Below are 25798 nucleotides of genomic sequence, written 5' to 3'. Positions count from 1 at the left end.
CTATAGTGATACGCTCCCACTTCCACTCAGGAACCTCAATCTTCTGAAGCAAACCACCAGGTCTCTGATGCTCGTACTTTACTTGCTGACAATTCAAACACCGAGCTACATATGCAACAATATCCTTCTTCATCCTCCACCACCAATAATGCTGCCATAAGTCCTGATCTTAGCGGCGCCCGGATGAATAGAATACCGGGAACTATGGGCCTCCTCTAGAATCAACTCACGAAGCCCATCCACATTAGGCACACAAACTCGACCATGCATCCTCAAAACTCCACCATCTCCAACTGTAACCTGCTTGGCATCTCCGTGTCGTACTGTGTACCTAAGGACAAGCAAATGAGGGTCATCATACTGCCGATCTCTGATACGCTCAAATAATAAAGACCGAGCACTGTACAAGCTAGAACACGGTTGGGCTCAGAAACATCCAACCTCACGAACTGATTGGCCAAAGCCTGAACATCCAAAGCAAGTGGTCTCTCACCGACTGGAATATACGCAAGGCTAACCATACTAGCCGACTTCCTACTCAAAGCATCGGCCACCACATTGGCCTTTCCGGGATGATACAAGATGGTGATATCATAGTCTTTCAATAGCTCCAACCACCTTCTCTGCCTCAAATTGAGCTCCTTCTACTTGAACAAATACTGCAAACTCTTATGATCCGTGAACACCTCACACGACACGCCATATAGATAATGCCTCCAAATCTTCAGCGCGTGAACAATGGCTGCTAGCTCCAAGTCATGAACTGGATAATTCTTCTTGTGAATCTTCAATTGCCGTGAAGCATATGTAATAACCTTGCCATTCTGCATTAACACCGCACCAAGTCCAGTACGAAATGTGTCACAATATATTGTATATGGCCCTGAACCTGTGGGCAACACCAACACCAGCACCGTAGTCAAAGCTATCTTGAGCTTCTGAAAGCTCGCCTCACACTCGTTCGACCACCTGAATGGGGCACCCTTCTAGGTCTACCTAGTCATCGGGGCCGCTATAGATGAAAACCCCTCCACAAACCGACAGTAATAACCCGCCAAACCCAAGAAACTCCGGATCTCTCTAGCTGATGTGGGTCTAGGCCAGTCCTTGACTGCCTCAATCTTCTTAGGGTCCACCTGAATACCCTCTGCTGATACAACGTGACCCAAGAATGCAACTGAATCGAAAACTTAGCATATAACTGGTTGTCTCTCAGAGTCTGACGATCCGAAGATGCTAATCATGCTCCTCTCGGCTGCGGGAGTTGATCAAGATATCATCAATGAAAACAATCACGAAGGAATCCAGATACGGCTTGAACACCCGGTTCATCAAATCCATAAATGCTGTTGTGGCATTTGTCAAGCCAAATGACATCACTAGAAACTCATAATGCCTATATCGAGTCCGAAAAGCTTTCTTAGGGACATCGGATGCCCTAATCCTCAACTGATGGTAGCCAGACCTCAAGTAGATCTTTGAAAACACCTTGGCACCCTGAAGCTGATCAAATAAGTCATCAATCCTCGACAGTGGTTACTTGTTCTTGATGGTGACTTTGTTCAACTGCCGATAATCTATGCACATCCTCATCGATCCATCTTTTTTCTTTATGAACAACACTGGCGTGCCCCAAGACGAGACACTGGGCCTAATGAAGCCCTTATCAAGCAAGTCTTGCAACTGCTTCTTCAATTCCTTCAACTCTAGCGGGGCCATGCGGTACGGCAAAATAGAAATGGGTTGAGTGCCCCGGGCCAAATCAATGCAGAAGTCAATATCCCTGTCGGGTGGCATCCCTGGCAGGTCTGCAGGAAATACCTTTGGAAACTCCCGAACAACTAGCACAGAATCCATAGAAGGAACCTCGACACTAGAATCACGAACATAAGACATATAAGCCAAACACTCATTCTCGACCATACGCCGAGCCTTCATATAAGAGATAGCCCTGCTGGTAGAATGACCAGGAGTCCCTCTCCAATCTAATCGAGGCAACCCCAGCAATGCTAAGGTCACGATCTTGGCGTGACAGTCCAATATAGCATGATAAGGTGACAGCCAATCCATTCCAAAGATAACATCGAAATCAACCATATCAAGAAGTAGGATATCTACACTAGTCTCAAGACCCCCAATAATAACTACACACGAGCGATAGACACGATCTACAACTATAGAATCCCCTACTGGTGTGGACACATACACGGGAGCACTCAAAGAATCACGAGGCACAACCAAAAATGAAGAAAAATAAGATGACACATAGGAGTATGTAGACCCTGGATCAAATAGAACTGAAGCATCTCTGCTACAAACCAAAACAGTACCTGTGATAAATGCATCGGAGGACTCGGCCTCAAGCCTGGCTAGGAAAGCATAACATCGGGGCTGGGCCCCACCCTAAACCATATCCATAGGACGACCTCCTGCTGGATGGCCTCCACCTCTAGCGGCCTGGCCTCCACTTCTAACGGCCTGACCTCCACCTCTAGCGGGCTGACCCCTACCTCTGGCTCCCTAACCCCTACCTCTAGCTGGCAGGGCAGGCGGTGCCGGAATCATGGCACAGGAACTCTGTTGCTGTGACTGAACACCCACTAATATTGAACATGTCCTTTGGACATGCCCATACTCACCACACTCAAAACATCCATCTGAATATTGTGGCTGAGAAAACTGAGACTGACCCTGAAGGGCCGACTGACCACGATAATAACTCTGAAGAGGAGGTGTTATGATAGGAACTGGCGGTGCACTATAAGCTGGCTGTCCTAAAGGAGGTACATAAAGACCACGACCCCCTGAAGCTCCATGGGATATCTGAAGTGCTGAATGAAATGTCCTGGGATGATGGCCTCTACCAAAAGTACCCCGACCTCCAGATGAGGCCCCACTAAATCCACCGGAGTGACGAGGTCTCTTGTCAGACCCCTGACCACTCCCTTGAGCTAGAACCATCTCAACTCGTCTGGCCATATTGGCTGCATCCTGAAAAGAAATCTCACTCCCTGTCTCCTTAGCCATCCACAATCTGATAGGCTGAGCAAGTCCCTCAATAAACCTCCTCACCCTCTCTCTCTCGGTGGGAAGCATAAGAAGAGCATGACGGGCCAAATCAACAAATCTGGTCTCATACTGGGTAACGGTCATAGAACCCTGTTGAAGGCGCTCAAACTGCCTCGGATAGTCCTCTCTCTGAGTAATAGGAAAGATACTTCTCCAAGAATAGCTGAGAGAACTTGTCCCAAGTGAGAGCTGGCGACCCAGCTGGTCTGGCCAAACAATAATCCCTCCACCATTTCTTGGCGGAACCTGACAGATGAAAAGTAGCAAAGTCGACCCCATTGGTGTCCATTATCCCCATGTTCCGTAACACCTCGTGACAACTATCTAAATAGTCCTGGGGATCCTCTAAAGATGTACCGCCATAGGTAGTGGTGAAAAGCTTGGTAAACCTATCCAACCTCCACAAAGCAACGGAAAAAATAGCTGATCTGTCATCGGTCTGTGCTGCGACACCCGGCAGAACTACCCCAACTGGCTGAGCTGCTAGTAGGGGTGGGCATAAAATGTGAAAAACCGAATTCCGAACCAAACCGAATTAATTTGGTATTTCGGTTTCGGTTTTTCGGTATTTTGGTTTATTTCAGTACAAAAATTTTGGTATTTCGGTAATTCGGTACGGTATACGGTATTGGCTTTTGATATTTCGGTATACCAAAATACCGAAATAGTTTAGTCCAAGCCCAACTTTATTTTTATTTTTTATCCTAATAAACTTAAGCCCACGCCCCAAAAGTCACCCCTAATTCCCTAATCCCTTGAAATATGCCTGCCTTGAACAAACTAAAAATTCTCCGATAAAGAAAAACATACAAATTACAGTATTTACTATAAAGCCTCAAAATAAATAACAGAGATTACACAGAGCGGAAATTATTCACGAAATAAGATACATAAGATAAACAACCTAGTTTAACAATTTGAAGCAAGAATGAAACTCATCGACTAAAGAACACAGTAGTTGGATCATTTTCACACACTAACGACTCTAAATCTCACAAAAATTCGTGGAGACAAATTGCAGCCCGACAGTCATTGACTGATCTTTTTCTACTCAAACTCAACGTGTATTGCCTTTCGTTCTCTTCTCTGTACACAACCTAAGAACTTAAGATTGATCTTTGGTGGAATCTCAAACAACATGGATTTCATTAGTTAATGGAGCGGGGGAGATAGTGAAGATTTGGTTTAAACCGAAACCGTACCTAACCAAAATAAGAAATACCGAACCGTACCGAAATACTTTGGTATGGTATTTGGTATACACAACCGATAAACCGAATACCGAAATATCGAACCGAAATTCATAAATACCGAACCGAAATACCGAATGCCCACCCCTAGCTGCTGGAGTCTGAAACTGGGGAGCCATTTGCTCCGGAGTGTGAGTAGCGGGAGTCTGTGCTCCTACCCTAGCTCGAGAGACGGCTGGTGCTACAGGAAGCATACCGGCCTGGGTAACACTCTCTATAAGGCCCACTAGACGGACCAAAGCATCCTGAAGTACCGGGGTAGCTATGAACTCCTCTGGAACCTGAGCTGGCCCTGCTGGAACGGTCTGGGCCGGGTCCTCCTCATCGAATTCTACCTGAGGCTCCGCCGCTGGTGCTGCTACTCGAGCTCTGGGATGTGCCCTGCCCCTGCCTCGGCCTCTAGCACGGCCTCAGCCTCGGCCTCGTCCTTTGCCCCTCGTAGGAGCTGCCACTGGGGGCTCGGGCTGCTGATCAGCCAATGAAGCGGTACGTATTCTCGCCATCTGCGAAAGAACAAAGTAGAGAGTTCAATTAGCATGGAGAGAACAAACCACACGACAGAGATGAATAGAAGTGAAATTGTTCCTAACACTGTAGTCTCTGGGGGATAAGCAGAGACATCTCCGTACCGATCCCTCAGACTCTACCAAGCTTGTCCATGAATTGTGAGACCTAGGCAACCTAGTGCTCTGATACCAACTTGTCACGACCCAAATTTCACACCGTCAGGACCGTGATGGCGCCTAACATCGCACTTGCTAGGCAAGCCAACATTAGAGTTATAATCACCTTTTCCCTTTACATTTTCATAGTTAATATTAACAAAAAGCTAATTCAAACAGAAATAAAAGCGGAAGTACGTATTTAACTGATTATCCTTATACTATTAACAAAAACGAACAGTTACCACCCAGAAACTGGTGTCACAACTCACGAACTTTCTACAGATTACTACAAATACTGGTCTAAAAGAAAAATACATCTGTTTCGAAAGTAAATAAAACAGAGATATAGAATGTAGAAGGGGACGCCAGGGCTTGTGGACGCCTACAAGACTACCTTGGGTCTCGATCAGCTACTACCAGCTCCGAAATTTGCGTAGAAAGTGCAGAGTGCAGTATCAGTACAACCGACCCCATGTACTGGTAAGTGCAGAGCCTAACCTCGACGAGGTAGTGACAAGGCTGTGACGAGGCTACGGCGGGGCATAAACGATATATCCTGCAACAGTTTATAATAAGGCAAAAAGAAGATATGAAATGAAATAGGACAATAACTTGCATTAAATAAATACGGAACCCAATCGTTCTACCAATACTCAGCTATAACCAATCCTTAAGAGAGTTCAAAAACCGCAATAATGAATTTCGGCAGAAGAAGAATACATAAACAACAAATGATGCGGCGCGCATACCGATCCCACCATATAATCAATAACAGTATGAACATTCACCCTTATTACTCCTTGTTGCGGCGTGCAACCCGATCCCACCAGTCCACCCTTATTCCCCTCAATTTATCACCCTTATTCCTCCTGTTGCGGCGTGCAACCCAATCCCACCTGTCCACCCTTATTACTCCTTGTTGCGGCACGCAACCCGATCCCACCAGACAATCACATTTCACCCTTATTCCCCTTGTTGCGGCGTGCAACCCGATCCCACCATATCAGTACCAATCACAAAATAAGAACAAGTATTTCACAGTTTAGCTCAAACCCCCCACAACATTTATACCTCAAATCATAACAACGGAAGATCTATACAATTATGAAACTTCAATAGTTAATACTACACATCGAGACTAACCAAAGTGTACCATGAAGCACCAATAAACCAACTTAAACCAACAATGTAATATAATGAAACTACGGAATAATTAATACCTTCAATAGAGAAAACAACATTTAACAAGAAGCAATTAGACATGGAAGCATCAATAAGCAAGTAGCAGTTAAGACAAGAAAATAATATATTAGGAAACGGGGAAGGGAAATAGGCTAAACAGATAATTTAGCGGCGCATAGGTACCCGTCACCACACCTACACATGGTATTTCACATAGCAACTAAGTCGGGGATCCCTAATCCCTCGAGTCAAGGTTAGACCAAACACTTACCTCAAGCCAACGGGCAATTCAACGCTCAAGTACCGCTTTACCTCTCTATTCCACCACCAATCCACTCGTATATAGTCATAATCAACTCAATAACATCAATTACCGCTAAATGAATCAATTCAAATGCATAAATATAGGTTTCCCAACATTTTCCCCAAAAAGTCAAAAATCGACCCCGGGCTCGCTTGGTCAAAACCCGAAATTCGGACCAAAACCCGATTACCCATTCACCCCGAGCCCGGATATACAATTGGTTTTGGAACCGACCTCAATTTGAGGTCTAAATTCCCAAATTTCGAAATTCCTAAGTTCTATCCAAAAGCACCCAATTCCACCATGAAAAACCCTAGATTCTAGTAAGAAATTTCTTAAACAGATGAAATCAATTGAAATAAATGAGTTAAGAATCATTTACCTATGATTTGGGGAAGAACATGCCCTAGGAAAATCGCCTCTTGAAGTTTAGTTTTGAAAAATGGGAGAATGAATGAAAAATCCCGTCTAAGACCCTTTTACTTAGCTGCAGATGTCGCAATTGCGACCTGAGCTTCGCAATTGCGAAGCCCGCAAATCTGAAGAAGCTATCGCAAATGCGAAGCCCTTCACAGTCCTGTTGCCTTCGCAAATGCGAAGAAAGTGTCGCATTTGCGAACACTATTCCTCGCAAATGCGAGTAAAAGATCGTATTTGCGATCATACCCCTTCTCAGACTACCTTCGCAATTGCGAAGATTTGTTCGCATTTGCGAACTCTGCTAGCCCAGGCTTTCTTCGCAATTGCGATAAATACCTCGCAATTGCCATGCCTGCTTGGTTCGCATTTGCGTAGCTTGATCTCGCAATTGCAAGATCAGAGGCCTGCTACAGACACCAGTTACACCAGCAAATTTCTAAGTTCCAAAATCACTCTGTAGCCTATCCAAAACTCACCCGAGCCCTCGGGGCTCCAAACGTATCATGCACACAAGTCTTAAAACATCATACGAACTTGCTCATGCGATCAAATCGCCAAAATAACACCTAGAACTATGAATTTAGCACCAAATTGCATGAATTTTTCAAGATAGTTTCAAAACTTCTATTTTCTCAACCAAAGGTCCGAATAACGTCAAATCAATTCCGTTTTCACCAAATTTCACAGATAAGGTTTAAGTATCATAATGGACTTGTAGGGCTTCGGAAACAAAATACGGTCCCGATACCAACAAGATTAAATCTTTTAAATTGTTACATTTTCAGTCTTATCAATTTCCTTCAAAATTCATTTCTCGGGTTAGGGGCCTCAAAATTCGATTTCGGACATGCGCCCAGATTTCATATTTTTCTACGGACCCTCCAGGACCGTCGGAACACGGGTCTGGTTCCGTTTACCCAAAACGTTGACCAAAGTCAACAAAAATCAAATTTTTAGGCCAAAAATCATCATTTCTTAAATTTTTCACATAAGGGCTTTCTGGCTACATGCTTGGACTACGCACGTAAATCGAGGAGAGATAAAATGAGGTTTTCAAGGCCCTAGAATACAGAATTGGATTCTAAAACAGAAGATGACCTTTTGGGTCATCACAATGACTTCCTACAACAAGAAGATCATGAAGGCCTTGAACCTGCATCCTCTTCTCATTCACAAGAAGCTGCAACTTCACCACTAGTGGAGTCCACTCCAATTCCTAATGTGGATAATTTAACCACTGAGGAAATGCATGAAATGCAGGATGGGCATGCAACTAATGAATATAATGCACAAGGAGAAACAAGTACAACACCAAATTTACATGACATTGTAAGTGAGGAAGAGCAGGATGCTATGTATCTACCACAAGATGCAGACACATTACCAGAGGTAGAACAAACACATTACCAGAGGCAGAACCTATTCCTATAAGTGAAGAACTAAGAAGGTCTAGCAGAAGTGTTAAAGAGCCCTTGTGGTTGAAGGATTATGTGACACAAAAGAAGGCAAATGGGACAACATTGTATCCTCTATCAAACCATTTAGCATATAACAGACTATCAACATCTTGCCAAAGATTTGTTGCAAAGATCTCTTCACTGACAAAACCCCAGAGTTTTGCAGAAGCATCTAAAGACAAAAGATGGGTGGAAGCAATGCAGTTGGAGATTAAGGCCTTAGAAGACAACAAGACTTGGGAGATAGTAGATTTGCCTAAAGGAAAGAACACCATTGGCTCAAAATGGGTGTACAAGATAAAATTCAAAGATTCAAAGCTAGATTAGTGGCCAAGGGGTACAGTCAAAAGGAAGGTCTAGATTATCATGAGACCTTCTCACCAGTTACCAAAATGATAACTGTGAGAGCAGTCATTGCAGTGGCAGCCTCAAAGGGGTGGAACATGTACCAAATGGATGTTCATAATGCATTTCTTCAAGGAGATTTGTATGAAAAGGTGTATATGGAGCTGTCTCAGGGTTTTAGAAGACAGGGGAGACAAAAGTTTGCAAATTAGTGAAGCCTTTATATAGCTTGAAGCAGGCCTCAAGACAGTAGAACATCAAACTTACTGAAGCTCTTATGGATGCAGGCTATGGTCAGAGTCTCTATGATTACTCATTATTCACAAAAAGAAAGGGAACAAAATTTGTTGCTGTATTGGTATATGTTGATGACTTACTCATCCCAGGAAATAATGAAGAACTCATTCAGGAAACAAAGAATGTTTTAAATAGGAAGTTCAAAGTGAAGGATCTTTGAGCAATGAGGTATTTTCTAGGGATAGAAGTTATGAGATCCTATCAAGGGATCCTGTTGAACCAGAGGAAATATGCACTTCAACTGGTGTCTGATCTAGGGCTGGGAGCAACAAAACCAGCAGCTACTCCACTTGATATGAATCAAAAGTTCACCTCAGTTGAGTTTGATAGACATGTTGGGTTAGCTGGAGATGATATGTTGGCAGACATTTCAGCCTACCAAAGGTTAATTGGAAGATTGATATACCTCACAATCACCAGGCCAGATATCATATTTGTTGTGCAGACATTAAGCCAATTCATGCAATCTCCTAAGCAGTCCCACTGGAAAGCAGCAGTAAGGGTAGTAAAATACATCAAACAGAATCCATGAATGGGAATTATGATGAGTAGCAAGCATGCGGACAGTCTGGTCTGCTACTGTGATGCAGATTGGGCATCATGCCCTAACACTAGAAGATCAGTGACTGGGTTTGTGATGAAGTTTGGAGACTCATTGGTGTCTTGGAAGTCAAAGAAGCAACAAATAGTTTCTAGGAGCTCAGCAGAAGAAGAGTATAGAAGCTTAGCAACAGCTACTGCAGAAATAGTATGGTTACTGGGATTGTTTCCAGAGCTCAATGTGCTTATCAAACAACCAGTGGATATAATGTGTGATAGCAAAGCTGCCTTACAAATTGAAGCTTATCCCATATTCCATGAGAGGACCAAACATATTGAAATAGATTGTCATTTTGTTAGAGATATGATCAAAGAAGGGAGGATCAAGACACGCCACATTGGAACCAAGGACCAATAAGCAGACGTCTTAACTAAAGGACTGGGAAGAGTACGACATGAATATCTATTGAGCAAGCTAGGGGTGCTTAATATCTTACACCCTCCAGCTTGAGGGGAGTGTAAGAATAAAAGAGCCAATTTTGTCATGCTGAGTAGTGAGCCAGCTGTCAAGTTAGTTAGGACAACTGGTAGAGTTAGTGCTTGCAGTAGTTAGTTGATATTGTTAGTGGTCTTAGCTTAATTAAGTAGTAGTTAGCTTCTATAAATATAGGGTTGTATATGTTATTGTAGATACAACTAATACACAGAAAAATTCCCCATTTCATTTCTCTCTTCTTCCTCTTCCTCTCTCTTACGCAACACTGTTACATTGCTCCATTAGTGGTGTTCATGACCTAGCTCAATTAAGCTCAACTCATAGGAAATACTTAATTTATTCTTTAATGAATCATACGTGATACAAATCTGAATTAAATGGACTAGTATATTTCAGATGTTGTATACATAAAAAAATTGGTCTCTTGTGTGTCTATTTAAGTCTCAATTTTATCGATGTATCTGACGTATTTTTGTTTTTTATATTACTAGTTTCTGGATACGCGCGTTGCGCGTGAATTCTAACTTACTGTGGGTTGTAAATGGATCGAACACATAAAATTATTGAGAAAGAAAAATATACTTTACTAACATATAAAATGGCTATTTTTATAAAAATGGAAACAATACCTATGACTATGACAATGGGTGCCAGGAGACACCATATCGTCAATCAAGCTTTTGAACAATTCAGTGACATCAATATAATGAGTCTGCTTCGGATAGAAATACCTTTCTTCATTACAAAAATATTCCATCTGCATGGATGGCACAAGCAAATGGAGTTAAATTATCAATCCTTAATATAAGTTTTCAAGTGCAACAATCATCAAAGATAACATCACTTAAAGTTAGACAGAACACTATGGGTTTTTTTAGATTAAACACTTGTGATGTCGATATGGTGGCTGTATATAGTTAGTGACTTAACCGAGGAAATAGAATGAAGATAAAAAAAATTGAAGTAAAAGAAAGCGATGCAATATAGAGAAATGAAGGGGAATGTCTTTGGTAGGACTTTTCGTTTTTAACATTTACTACAACTCTTCGTTACACGCATCTACTATAATTATTTGTCTAATGTCATCCGTTTTTCCTAATCATTTATTGAAATTAAAATGAGAGTTTAAATGGTATATATTTCACGAATTTTAATAAATTTATGGCTTCATACATTAATGATGAAGCAGTGACTTTGAAGGTAATTTTACTATTTGGTTCAAAAAATTGTTGGAGTAGGAATCTTTAAGTGAACGGCAAAATAGTCGTTTAGTTTTTAATAGGTGTTTTCATATTTTAACTTTAAACTTGGAGCTTCCCACTTATAATATAGTATAATACGATGATATGTATCGATAAAAAGGAAGCGGCAACTAATTAATCCCTTAAAATGATCAAAGGGCAAGTAATTAATCCCTTAAATGATCAAGCTTTGTCCTAAGACCGATCGAGGGGCTTTAATTTAATATTTCTGCCTTTTATTCCACATGCGAAACGTTTGAAAAAGAAAAAAGACCAGTTACATGTGTAATGTGTAAAATATAAGGAAATAAAAAAGATATATTTGGTTTAACTATATGACTTCCCATAAAATAAAGAGTTAAACACGGTATCGAGAAGAGTATCATAAAATAGATAACTGCATTTTGTCTTTTTCCTCCCATCACTTGGACCAATTGCATCATTAAGAAAGACGTTGATCCAGAATTTAAATATCATGATTCTATATAGGAAGTTTTACGCCCTATAAAAAACCTTAGTACCCTATTTATTTTAAATAAATATCATTTTAAAATATTACATCCTATAGATACCTTTTATACTTTATAGCCAAATATTTAATTATAGTTACATCCTACATTTAAGGCACCATATATGCTAAATAATATTTTTCTCTCTCCTTTTTAGTCTTTTCTCTCACATAATCACCGTAAAATTGACTAACCACGTTCTCTCTCTTTTTGCATACACTTTACTCTTTCTCCCTTAACCCACGATTCATACCTCTTCTCCCACCCAAATTCTCTAGTTCTCCTCCATTATCACTCAATTACTATCGCTTAGGGTAAGTTTAATTCGTTGATTTTGATAGACGAAGAGCAATTGGTTCAACTGTAGCGGCTCGATTCTGCATGGCAGTGGTCGTCGAAGTAGGGTTCACAGCTTTTGCGTAATTCATGGCTTCGTTTGTGGGATTTGAGGGCTGGGGATTGTTTGTAGTTGTTGTAGGAGGTTGGGCAGATGTGTTAGGGGGCTGACCAGCCGGAATTAATGGCTGGCCGCCGGCCGGCGAAGCCATAAGGCTGTTTCTCTCTCTAGATCGCCCAAATCGCCTATTTGTATTCAGTTGTATTCGAATGTATATTTCAGTTGTATTCACATGTATTCAGCAGCATTCATTTATATATTTTAGATGTATTAAAAAGTTATGCGTATTCTCTTGTATTCAGTTTTAATCAGTTGTATTTAACTATTTTATTCAGCAGTAGTTAGTTGTATTCAAGTGTTTTATACAACTGTATTCAGTTGTATTCAGATGTAGTTAGTTATATTCAACTATTTTATTCAGCAGAAGTTAGTTGTATTTTGTTGCATCAAGAGTTTTATTCAGCTGTATTCAGTTGTATTTTGTTGTATTCAAGTGTTTTATTCAGATGAATTAAGTTGTATTTTGTTGTATTCAATTGTATACAGTTGTACTCAACTGTATTATTCATATGTATTTCTTTTTATTCAGCTATAATCTTTATTATGTATCTTTCAAATACAGATTAATGAGGGATCATTTTAGTTCGTTGAGTTAAATTAGGAGAATATCATGTGATTTGATTTCCTTCCATTTTTAACCAGTTTAACCTTCCAGATTTTGCGCAGATATTTTAACGTTAATGCCGCTTGAATACAGCTAAATACATGTCAAACTTAGCTGGAATTCCACTTTTTACGCCTATTTTTTTGGTTGTATTAATGAATACAACAGCTTAAATACATGAAATACATTGTATAAAAACATAAAAGGTATCTATAATACGTAATATAGCAAAGGGTATCTATAAATGGCTAATTAGACCTAAAAGATGGTGCTTTATGAAAAATTCTCTATATAGGATTCCAGATTTTGCGCAGATACGTTACTGTATTTAACGTTAATGCCGCTTGAATACAGCTAAATACATGTCAAACTTAGTTGGAATTCCACTTTTTACGCCTATTTTTTTGGTTGTATTAATGAATACAACAGCTTAAATACATGAAATACATTGTATAAAAACATAAAAGGTATCTATAACACGTAATATAGCAAAGGGTATCTATAAATGGCTAATTAGACCTAAAAGATGGTGCTTTATGAAAAATCTCTTATATATATATATATATATATATAAAGTTACTGAGTTCGAATGAACCCGAACAACAAATGACTAACTACATTGCTACATTGCCCTGTATTAAGATCAAACTGTACATATGAAATTAATCCAAAATGCATTTGGACCCTATTGCCAATACTAAAATAACTTCACACCTAAAATCTCATTTATTGTACTAAAATAACTATCTTGAAAGCGTGTTATGGTCATTACAATAGCGTTGGTTGATGTGTGTCCTATTCCAGCTTATTGACAAATGAAATTCAAAGAGCATTGAATTTGGAGGCCCACGCTAATTTATGTGAGTGGCCGACTAATTTCTCTTTAACTTACTCATCTTTGTTTTCCCCCATAGACTATAGTCAATCATCAGTCACAATTAGACATGAGGGTCTCATGGCTCCACGGTTAAATATTCAAAGAAAAATGGACTCTTCTTAAAATTTGTATCTCAAGTTATTAAAATGCAGTTCGGTGCACAAAATATTCCGTATTTATGGTCGTACCCAAGGGGATGTAACGTAAACAGCGTATCCTGATACATGCGTCAATCGCTGATTTCACGGCTCGAACCCATAACCTGTAGAACGCACGAATATAGCTTTATCATTGCTCTAAGGCTCCCTCGAGATATATCCGTAGACATCAAAAATTTAACAGATCAAGCTAAATCTTAAATTCAAGATACTGCAAGACTCTTGAAATGCTAGGAGTCTATTAGGGTTGCTTGGAGGTTACTCTACCCTAAACCCTAACTCACACCAATATAAAAGGATATATATTCCCTTAAAAAGGGGTCCCAAAAATCCATAAACTTTTGGGATATTCACAAAGAGATCAAAATGTGGTCGGATACTTCTTGACAATCAAATAGTTCAAAAAACTGGAGATCAAATACATCCCCAGGAGGTCTGCATCATCCAACATTCGAGAAATACGCTGCTTCAGCCCTCAAATCACGGAGATAATCAGGAGAGAAGAATCAAGGGAGAAACGGAATTGTACTCACAATTGATTAGTAAAAATAATTACTTTATTTTTTGTGATTGCAGATATTTTTTATATCATGAAAATTCGTTGGAAACAAATTGGCACGTCCAGTGGGACCAATTCTGCCCTTCATCTATTCCTCATGTAAACCGAAAACTCCAAGTTTCAAAATCATTTGTTGCGATGGTCGAGTACTTCAACTCTCGTCTTCGAGTTTTGGCAAGCCTACACCCCGACAAACCTTGAAGTAGGGGGCATTTGTAGACATTAAATTTTAACAGATCAAGCTAAATCTTAAATTCAAGATACTCCAAGACTCTTGAAATCCTAGGAGTCTATTAGGGTTGCTTGGAGGTCACTCTACCCTAAACCCTAACTCTCACCTATATAAGGCATACATAGTCCCTTGAAAAAGGGTCTCAAAATCCCATAAACTCTTGGGATATTCACAAAGAGATCGAAATATGGCCGGATACTTCCTGACAATCAAATAGTTCAAGAAGTTGGAGATCAAATGCATCCCCACGAGGTCTGCATCACCTATATTCGAGAAATGCGCTGCTTCAACCCTGGAATCACGGAGATAATCAGGAGAGAAGAATCAAGGGAGAAACAGAATTGTACTCATAATTGATTAGTAAAAATAATTACTTTATTTTTTCTGATTGCAGATATTTTTCATATCATGAAAATTTGTTGCAAACAAATTGGCACGTCTAGTCGGACCAGTTCTGCTCTTCATCTCTTCCTCCTGTAAATCAAAAACTCCAAGTTTCAAAATCATTTGTTGTGATGGTCGAGTACTTCAAGTCTCGTCTTCGAGTTTCAGCAAGCCTACACCCCGACAAACCTTGAAGTAGGGGGCATTTGTAGACATCAAAATTTTAACGGATCAAGCTAAATCTTAAATTCAAGATACTGCAAGACTCTTGAGATCTTAGAAGTCTATTAGGGTTGTTTGGAGGTTACTCTACCCTAAACCCTAACTCACACACATATAAAGGGATACATATTCCCTTGAAAAGGGGTCTCAAAAATCCCATAAACTCTTGGGTTATTCACAAAGAGATCAAAATATGGGATACTTCTTGACAATCAAATAGTTCAAGAAGCTGGAGATCAAATACATCCCCACGAGGTCTGCATCATCCTACACTCGAGAAATACGCTGCTTCAGCCCTGGAATCACGGAGATAATCAGGAGAGAAGAATCAAGGGAGAAACAGAATTGTACGCACAATTGATTAGTAAAAATAATTACTTTATTTTTTTGTGATTGTAGTTATTTTTCATATCATGAAAATTCGTTGCAAACAAATTGGTACGACCAGTGGGACTAATTATGCCCTTCATCTCTTCCTCCTGTAAATCGAAAACTCCAAGTTTCAAAATCATTTGTTGCGATGGTCGAGTACTTCAACTCGCGTCTTCGAGTTTCGGCAAGCCTACATCCCGACAAACCTTGAAGTAGGGGGCATTTGTAGACATTAAATTTTAACAGATCAAGCTAAATCTTAAATTCAAGATACTCAAACACTCTTGAAATCCTAGGAGTCTATTAGGGTTGCTGGAGGTCACTCTACCCTAAACCCTAACTCACACCTATATAAGGCATACATAGTCCCTTGAAAAAGGGTCTCAAAAATCCCATAAATTCTTGGGATATTCACAAAGAGATCAAAATATGGCCGGATACTTCTTGAAAATCAAATAGTTCATGAAGCTGGAGATCAAATACATCCCCAGGAGGTTTGCATCATCCTACATTCGAGAAATACGCTGCTTCAGCTCTGGAATTACGGAAATATTCAGGAGAGAAAAATCAAGGGAGAAACAGAATTGTACTCACAATTAATTAATAAAAATAATTACTTTATTTTTTTGTGATTGTAGTTATTTTTCATATCATGAAAATTCGTTGCAAACAATATCTACGGTCAATAGCATGTGAAAATTCCAATTACCATAGCATTTTTGGAGGAGTTAACTTTGAGTGAAAAAACAAATTTCAATTCTAAAGAAGAATATATAAGTCGCTAAAAAGGTGAAGACAACATATTTCTCAGAGGAAGTATGACCTTTTGTAGTGTCCTCAATAAGTTGTAGACGTTAAATTATTCTCTATTGTCTTTAAGTTTATGTGATTGCTTCCATGGTTTAAGGATTTGTCTTTATTTGGTAATTGGCCAAACTAATTTTTTTTTCCGTGTGTGGTAGGAATAACCTACAATATTCAAATATAAAATCTTGCATTGCATATATTGATCTAAAAATAATGATACTAACGACGACTTAATCTTTCTTACTCTAGCTTAATATGCATTATGTAGAAATGCTGGAAATACTAATGTAATAGTCCAATCCACTAGTATATTGTCCGCTTTAGGTTTAGGCTCATACGACTTTAAAACGTGTTATTAGGGTCTAAGACTTGTTTACTTATATACTCAACGTCTCTCTGTCTCTTTCATATTTTATCGATGCGAGATTCACTTAGATATCACAACTAGTAAACTTCTTTGCTTGAAATTTTCACATATTTAATTTGTGACATTCTTTGGTTCTTCCAAACTTTGCACTTGTTGGGCTAAAGCGGCCCAATGACACTCTTAACATGGTGTGATATTGTCCGCTTTGGGCCAAGCTCGCACGGTTTTTCCCAAAAGGCCTCACACCATTAAGATATCCCTACATCTTATATGTAGACTCCCAATCTTTTCAGCTACCAATGTGGGACTTTGTTCGCATACCCAACAATCTCCCCCTCGAACTAAGTTCCACGTGGCCCACTACCATGATCCACGGGTCAATTTTCGAGATTCACTGTGTGCCACCCACATTGTTAGAGTATCATGGCAACCGAAGCCCGCAACTAGCTTCTTCTTGTGTGTGCACCGCCCTACACCATCACTCCGCCATCTCCATACTCGTTCCGCTGAACCTGGGCTCTGATACCAGTTGTTGGGCTAAAACGTCCCAATGACACTCTTACATGGTGTGATATTGTCCGCTTTGGGCCAAGCCCGCACGGTTTTTCCCAAAAGGCCTCACACCATTAAGAGATCCCTTCACTTTATATGTAGACTCCCAATCTTTTCAGCTACCAATATGGGACTTTGTTCGCACACCCAACAGCACTAACGTCAAGCGATTGTCATTTGTATTTTTCTCAACAACTTTATTTCAAGCGTTTCTCCAAATGTAGAAAAACACTAGTACAAAATTTTTATACAAGTTTAAAAATATAATAATAGTGATATCTTCTTAAAAGTTTCCACCAAAGAAAGCTTAAACCATGACCATAAGAACTATACATGACAAAAATCATAGACATTTATTTATAGAGATAATTTTATTCATGGTCACAAAAGTTATTTTTTCTTTCTTTTGTTACAACAAAATTATTTTACTTTGCTCTAATTATCACAAAAGTCCACATTTTTATTTTCGAAAAGTCTATTATGCCCTTTAATATTATATAAACCTTCATATTTTATGTAATACCTTCTATATTATATACTATATAATATATTTTTAACTATGTATTTATTTATAAATAAAATAACTTAATATTATTTTTATAATATATTCGTATAATTAATTTTTTCTTAACTTTAATTTTCAAGATATATTAGTAGCATTAAAAATAACGTTTTTGCAGCAATTCTTTTTTTTTTTTTTTGAATTTAATTGACCGACCAAAGTTGGTCGGTAATTTCCGACTAACTTTGGTCGGTATGCCCTTCCGACCTTCAAAATACCGCCACACGTTAATGGTCGCGTTTTGGACGGTTATTGGGCATTACCGACCAACTTTGATCGATTTTTTTTGGACGATTTTTCCCGAATTTTTAGTAGTGTAATTTTTCAAATAACCAATTGCCCAGGTAAATCCCAAGAAAATATCCCTAGCTTAATTCATATGTAGTACCTAGGGATTTTTCTTCACATTAACATATGTTTTTTTCCTCATTTTCTTTGTTTGTTTACCTGCGAATTTTCTCACGGAAATGTACTTACCGATATTTTCTCTACTAATATATATTAAAGTTACTGACAAATTTAATAACGCTACTAATATATCTTGAAAATTAAAGTAAGAAAAATTAAATATACGAATATATTATTAAAAAATAAAAAAAAATAATATTAAGTTATTTTATTTATAAATAAAATACATAGTTAAAAATATATTATATAGTATATAATATAGAAGGTATTACATAAATATGAAGGTTTATATAATATAAAGGGCATAATAGACTTTTCAAGTGAAAATGTGACTTTTGTGATAACTAGAGCAAAGTAAAATGATTTTTGGGTAACAAAAGAAAGAAAAGTGACTTTTGTGTAATGAACACAAAGTTGAATGATTTTTATGTAACAACAAAAAAAAATAGTGACTTTTGGGTAACAAACACAAAAGTTCAATGACCATGGATATAATTAACTCTTTATTTATATTAATAAAATAAATGGGAGGCCAGAATTATAAAACAAAGAGTGGACACCAACTCTCATGGGCTTAACAACTGTAATAGACAATGACAAAAGCAAACAAACAGTTAATTTGAACAGTTAAAACAATAATTTGAAAATTCCATAAAGGAGACCAAAAAGACAAATTCCCCTAAAAGAAAGGAACTGTAAGAAAATATTTTTATTTCATGTGACACACTTTCTCCTTTGATCTATTTTAAAAGGATAACAGTACCATCTTGTTCTTAATGAATGCAATTTTATGAGGACATAACATGTTTAGAACGCAAATTTTAGAAGTTTTTTTTCAAGTTAAATTTTTTGTTGAATTAAATAAATTCACACAAAATGGACGGAGTAAATAACTTTTAACATAAGCTCAATAAAGTAATACAACAACAGCAACATCATATCCAGTGCTATCCCACGTTGGGGTCTAGGGAGGGTAGCGTGTACGCAAACCTCACCCATACCTTGAGAAGGTAGAGAATTTGTTTTCAATAGACTTTCGGCTTAGGAAAGCATAAGCACCACATTAATGAAAAGATAGACACAGAGGGACAACACCAAAAATCCACGTAAAAACAGCATAAAAACAATACGATAATAAGATGATCAAAATGAAAGAAAACGACGAATAGTCATAGAAACTTACTACCAACAGAATATGAGAGTGCGTACTAATATTACCGTTATGAACAATCTAGACCACCTACCCTACTATCCTAATCCTCGACCTCCAGATCTTCCTATCAAGGGTCATATTTTCGGTCAGCTGATCAGCTGTGTCATGTCTTGCCTAATCACCTCTCCCCATTTCTTCTTTGGCCTACCTCTACCTCTCCGTAGGCCCTCCATTGTCTACCTCTCACCCCTCCTCACCGGGGCGTCTGTGCTCCTCCTCCTCACATGTCCAAACCACTCAAGCCTCGCTTCCCGCATCTTGTCCTCAATAGAGGCCACATTCACCTTATCGCGAATAACCTCATTCTTAATCTTATCTAACCTGGTGTGCCCGCACATCCTTCTCAACATCCCCATCTCTACTGCCTTCATCTTCTGGATATGTGCGATTTTGACTGGCCACCACTCTGTAGAACTTATCTTTAAGTTTTGGTGGCACCTTCTTGTCACACAAAACACCAGAAGCGAGTCTCTATTTCATCCATCCCGCCCCAATACGAGGTGTGACGTCATTATTAATCTCCCCATCCCCCTGCGATAGCCCAAGGTACTAAAAACTTTCTCTCCTAGGGATGACTTGCGAGTCCAGCCTCACCTCCCCTTCCCTTCCCTGAGTCTCACCACTGAACTTACACTCCAAGTATTCCGTTTTTGTACTGCCCAACTTGAAACCTTTAGACTCTAGGGTCTGCATCCACACCTCTAACTTCGCGTTCACACCGCCTCACGTCTCGTGAATCAATACAATATCATCTGCAAATAACATACACCACGGCACCTCCCCTTGGATGTGGCGCGTCAGAACGTCCATCGCCAGGGCAAACAAAAAAGGGCTGAGTGTCGATCCCCGGTGTAACCCCATCATGATCGGAAAATGGTCCAAGTCCCCTCCCACCGTCCTCACTCGAGTCTTCGCTCCATCATGCATGTCCTTAATCACCCTAATGTAGGCAACATGTACACCTTTAGCCTCCATATATCTCCACAAAACCTCTCTCGGGACTTTATCGTATGCCTTTTCTAAGTCGATAAACAACATATGCAATTCCCTCTTCCTCTCCCTATACTGCTCCATCAATCTCCTAATAAGGTGAATGGCCTCCGTAGTCGAGCGTCCTGACATAAACCCGAACTATTTCTCGAAAATAGATACACTACTCCTCACACTCAGCTCCACCACCCTCTCCCAGACTTTCATAGTATTAAATAACACAAATTACCACTAAAACAAATAGTTCTATGGAAAAAGATTCGAATCTGCCTATCCGAACATTCCAAGTTTCCAACCCAATATGCGAATCAGTCCAAATTTCGGACCACATAAACAAAATTACTAAGGCACAAATCCGACGGCTATAAATCACTGAAAACTCCGCCATAATTGTTCCCCTGAAAGCATCATTATTTTTTAAAACTGAAAGCATAATTCCAGTATCTAAAACAGTACCTTCCCTCTTTCTGTCTTCTCTCTCTTATTATAACAGAAATACCAGCCTATTTCCTCCATACTTGTACTGTCTAATAACTCTCTAGCCTCCATTTTCTGATAAAGGGTCTTAAAGGGTGTCCAAATTTTGAATTTTCTGTAAAAAAAGTTAAGCCTTTTGTGTTATTGGTACTTTAATATTCCTTTACTTCTTTTACCAACCCCATTTTCTCCATACTTGTGTTGTTTAAGTTTTTAACATCCATTTTGTGTTAAAGGATCTTAAAGGGTGTCTAAATCTTGGATTTTCTTTAAAATTTGTTAAATTTTTTTGTGTTCTTGTAACTTTCCCTCTGATTCTTTTACCAACCCCATTTTCTCCATACTTGTGTTGTTTAAGTCTTTAACCTCCATTTTCTAATAAAGGGTCTTAAAGGGTATCTAAATCTTGGATTTTCTTTAAATTTTGTTAAACTTTTTGTGTTATTGTAACTTTCCCTCTACTTCTTCCGAAAGTTACTGAAAGTAGGAAGTTACCAACCCCATTTTCTCCGTACTTGTTTTGTCTAGGTCTATAAACTTCATCTTTTTTAAAAGGGTCTTAAAGGGTGTCCAAATCTTGAATTTTCTTGGAAATTCTTAAACCCGTTTGTATTTTTGTAACCTTTCACTATTCCTTTTGATCTTTGTAAAAGGGTGGTTGAATTGTTACCTCTTTTTTGGTATTTGACCTTTTCAAGTAACGATTTTTGGACCAATTTATGTATATATATTGTGGGATTGGTGAAAATAGAGGTTAAATATGGTGTCTAAGGTGACTTCCCCTAGGAAATCTATACACACAGTGTTGGAGAGAGTTGGGGTTTATGGGTTTGGTGGTAGTAGTCAAAAGAGATGCAAATATGATTTTCAAGATGAAGATGATACTATGGAAATGGTGCAAATTGGGGCTGAAAGGACTAAAAATGTGCTTATTTTGATGAGTGATACTGGTGGTGGTCATAGGGCTTCAGCTGAGGCAATTAGGGATGCTTTCAAGTTAGAATATGGAGATGAATATAGGGTAAGGTTCTTTTTCTTTTACTTTTAATTAGCGTAAATGGTAAAGTTGCCTCCACGTAACCAAATAACACAGAAATGCAGTGTAAGACTGCGTATAGTAGACCCTTGTAGTTCGACCCTTTCCCGGACCTGCGCATAGCGAGAGCTTAGTGCACCGGGCTGCCTTTTAATTACTTATTACACATCTTTGATCTTTTTCTGGTTTTTTACCAACTTGTTTTTGCCTTGGTTTTGGTTCTTGGAGTTTTTTGAGTTTCTGTGATCTGCTTGCTTAGTTGTTAAGTACATGTCAATTGCGTGTGGCCCCTAGGGAAATAATTAATGAGGTCAATTTTCTTATTGTCAAAATTGGAAAACTTGATTTAGTGTTTTAAAGTTGAGAAGTTGTTAAGTAAACCTGTTTTCAGCTGTTCAGATTGCGTGTTTGATGTTAATGATGACGTTTAAGCAAAATAATAAGTAGTTAATTTTTGTTTAACATATTGATTTAACTCTTTCAAGTAAAATGTTACCTATCTAGCTTCTTTAATATCTCCCTAACTCTGTCCTATACTCCTATTGTTACTTTAATATGATTCTCAGTCTATGGATTCCATCCATTTTTCTCCATGTGACCTATTGTGTTCGAGCCGTAGAATAAGTCACTGATGCTTGCAGCAGGGTAGGCTGCCTACATCACATCCCCTTGGGGTGCGGCCTTCTCTGGACCCTGCACGAACGAGTGATGCTTTGTACATTGGGCTGCCCTTAGATTGATTTTTTTTAACAATTAAAGATGTGGGGTTTCTATCCATGGAATCACATGCCTTAGGAAGTCTTTGCTGTATTGGATTTGGACCTACCATGATTTCATGTTTCAATTAGGTCTTGCCTAATGTGGTCTATACATGCAGATTTTTGTCAAGGATGTTTGGAAGGAACACACTGGCTGGCCATTGAACAACATCGAACAACAATACAAGTTCATGGTTAAACATGTCGGTCTTTGGAGTGTCGCATTTCATGGCACATCACCTCGGTGGATACACTCCGTTTATCTTGCTGCTATTGCCGCCTTCTATGCCAAGTACATTGCCGTCTCTGTTTTAACCTTTTTTGCCTTGTCTTAAGCTAGAGATATGTTGCGTTGTTATATGTTTAATGCTCTGTCTAGGGGAATTCTCCATGAGTTTATTGCTCTTCGGATCTTTTTTCTTTTCATACTGCACTCGATATCTTTGTCTATATTTAATTACACACTTGTATTATTAATCGTGACGATAATGCCTGTTAAAAACCACTTACGCTTCATTATATCATTGCTAGGATTAGGGGCGGATGTATTGTTGTAGGTACGGGTTCAATTAAACCCAGAACATTCGACGTAGAGCATAAATTTATGTCTAAAAGTTTACTGAAATTGCTGTAAATAGTAGACATGAATCTATAACTTTAATAATATAATCGGTTTAATACTAAAATCCTTGAAATTTTGAACCGGCAGAATTTAAATTCTGGATCCACCTCTAGCTAGAATGTTATAGGAGATCACTGACATAGTTGCTTAAGTTATCAGGAAAGTGATCTTCAGCTTTGTAGCTTTTGCAATGATATGTGATCGATTTGGTACTCATCAAAAGAAAATTGGAGATGAATCTTCTTTGAGTAATGTATTTAAAGTATTTAGCGCCTACTTACGCAGGGGTTTACTAATATCAGTTTGCATTGTTGAATTTGTAGAGAGGTAGAAGCTGGTCTGATGGAGTACAAGCCAGACATAATCATTAGTGTTCATCCTCTTATGCAACACATTCCTTTATTGGTTCTTAAATGGCAAGGCCTACAGAAGAAAGTAATTTTCGTAACAGTCATCACGGATCTCAACACTTGCCACCGTACATGGTAAGTTGTTGATGAACTCTAGAGTGTTAACGCATTCGTCTCAAATAACAATCCAACTTATGAAAACTTTCTATTTCAGGTTTCATCCGGGAGTCAATCGCTTGTACTGCCCCTCAGAGGAGGTAGCAAAGAGGGCCTTACTAGATCGTCTGGAAGAATCGCAAACACGCGTTTTTGGATTGCCCATCCGGCCTTCTTTTTGTCGAGCAGTTCTTATCAAGGTGAATGTCATGGCAATCTAACAAAAAGGCTCCGTTCCTCTTTCTTTCCTCTTCATGTCATTTTTCTCTCTTTCCATTTGTGAGGTGAAAATTTAATATATATTCTTTTTCCCCCCTCTATACTTTATGTAGGATGACCTTAGAGTGGAACTTGAGATGGATCCCACATTGCCAGCGGTTTTGCTGATGGGTGGCGGTGAAGGGATGGGTCCCGTGAAAAAGACTGCAAAGGCTCTTGGAGAAGCACTCTTCAATAAGGAACTTGGCAAACCTATTGGTCAAATGATTGTCATATGTGGACGCAATGAAGCCCTAGCATCCACATTACGATCACTCGAATGGAACATCCCCGTTCAGGTAAATGGAATTAGCGCCTTACAAAACTATGATAATACAAGTTGGACAGACTTGACAATGGCAAGTGTCTGACATTTGTTAATGTTCAGATCAAAGGATTTCAGACACAAATGGAGAAGTGGATGGGTGCTTGTGATTGTATTATTACAAAGGTATGTCAATCTGTTGCCTTACTTTAAGACAACTATATCGCGTCTTTGGCAACTGGTCAGATAATGTGACTAAACATTCTGTTTCTGCACTTCATAGGCAGGACCTGGTACAATTGCTGAAGCATTAATCAGGGGGCTTCCCATTATTCTGAACGACTACATTCCCGGACAAGTAAGTGAATTTAAGAAGTTAACTATTCACTCCGAGTCTTGGTGGCTTATTTGAACTTTGTTATTGATTCATCTTTTGTTGTGTGCATGCAGGAGAAGGGAAATGTTCCCTTTGTAGTAGACAATGGAGCCGGTGTTTTCACGCGACGCCCCAAGGAAACAGCTCGGATAGTTGCAGAATGGTTTACCACCAAAAGCGATGAGCTGAAAATGATGTCAGAGAACGCTCTGAAACTTGCACAACCTAATGCAGTCTTTGATATTGTGAAGGATATACATGAACTGGCATGCCAGAGAGGTCCTCTTGCCAAGATTCCTTACATATTGACATCTTCATTTTCTAACTTAATTTAACATTATCGGATTGAAGTTTACTTACCAGATCTATAAAGGTTTGTTGTAGTAACATATTATATAGGAGAGAGTAGGTTCAGTGATCAATCTCATTCTTTGGCCACAAAGGCTTGGTGTGCCCTTTGTAAGCTGTAATTTTTTGCTAGAGAAATTGTTATCCTTGGTTAAAAAATACAAGAGGCTGAGTGTCTAGCGAAACAGGCTCTCCACCTTCACAAGGTAGAGGTAAAGTTTGCATACACATTACCCTCCCCCGACCCCACTTGTGGGATTTCACAGGGTTTGTTGTTGTTGTTGTTGTTGTTGTTATTTGGTTAAAAAATACAAGAGGTCGAGGCTCAGTCAGAAACAACCTCTCCATGTTCATAAGGTAGAGGTAAGGTCTGCGACTCTATATACACATTACCCTCCCTAGACCCCACTTGTGGGATTCCACTGGGTTTGATGTTGTTTGGTTAAAAAATACAAGAGGTCGAGAGTTTATCGGAAACAGTCTCTCCACCTTTATAAGGTAGAGATAAGGTCTGTATACACATTATCCTTCTCAAACCCATTTGTGGAATTCCACTGTATTTGTTGTTGATGTTTGGTTAAAAAATACGAGAGATGGAGGATTGCCAAGAAAA

At 39.0% G+C, this 25798-nt stretch overlaps 2 protein-coding genes across 2 annotated transcripts; both read left to right on the top strand.

Annotated features, from left to right (window-relative positions):
• Positions 9153-9521, top strand: LOC109234850 (uncharacterized mitochondrial protein AtMg00810-like). The gene has a single exon (XM_019400896.1). The coding sequence runs from the start codon at positions 9153-9155 to the stop codon at positions 9519-9521; it is 369 nt and encodes a 122-aa protein (XP_019256441.1).
• Positions 20932-25413, top strand: LOC109234432 (monogalactosyldiacylglycerol synthase 2, chloroplastic-like). The gene is made up of 8 exons (XM_019400419.1): positions 20932-22037; positions 22930-23102; positions 23756-23917; positions 23997-24138; positions 24271-24495; positions 24585-24647; positions 24745-24819; positions 24912-25413. Exons 1-8 carry the CDS (start codon positions 21777-21779, stop codon positions 25170-25172), a joined length of 1362 nt encoding a protein of 453 aa, XP_019255964.1. The 5' UTR covers positions 20932-21776; the 3' UTR covers positions 25173-25413.

The sequence above is a fragment of the Nicotiana attenuata genome, chromosome 11 (genome assembly GCF_001879085.1).
Source record: "Nicotiana attenuata strain UT chromosome 11, NIATTr2, whole genome shotgun sequence".
NCBI classification, from domain to species: Eukaryota; Viridiplantae; Streptophyta; class Magnoliopsida; order Solanales; family Solanaceae; genus Nicotiana; species Nicotiana attenuata.
The sequence above is the reverse complement of the archived record's forward strand: the minus strand, read 5'-3'. Positions and strand labels throughout refer to the sequence as shown.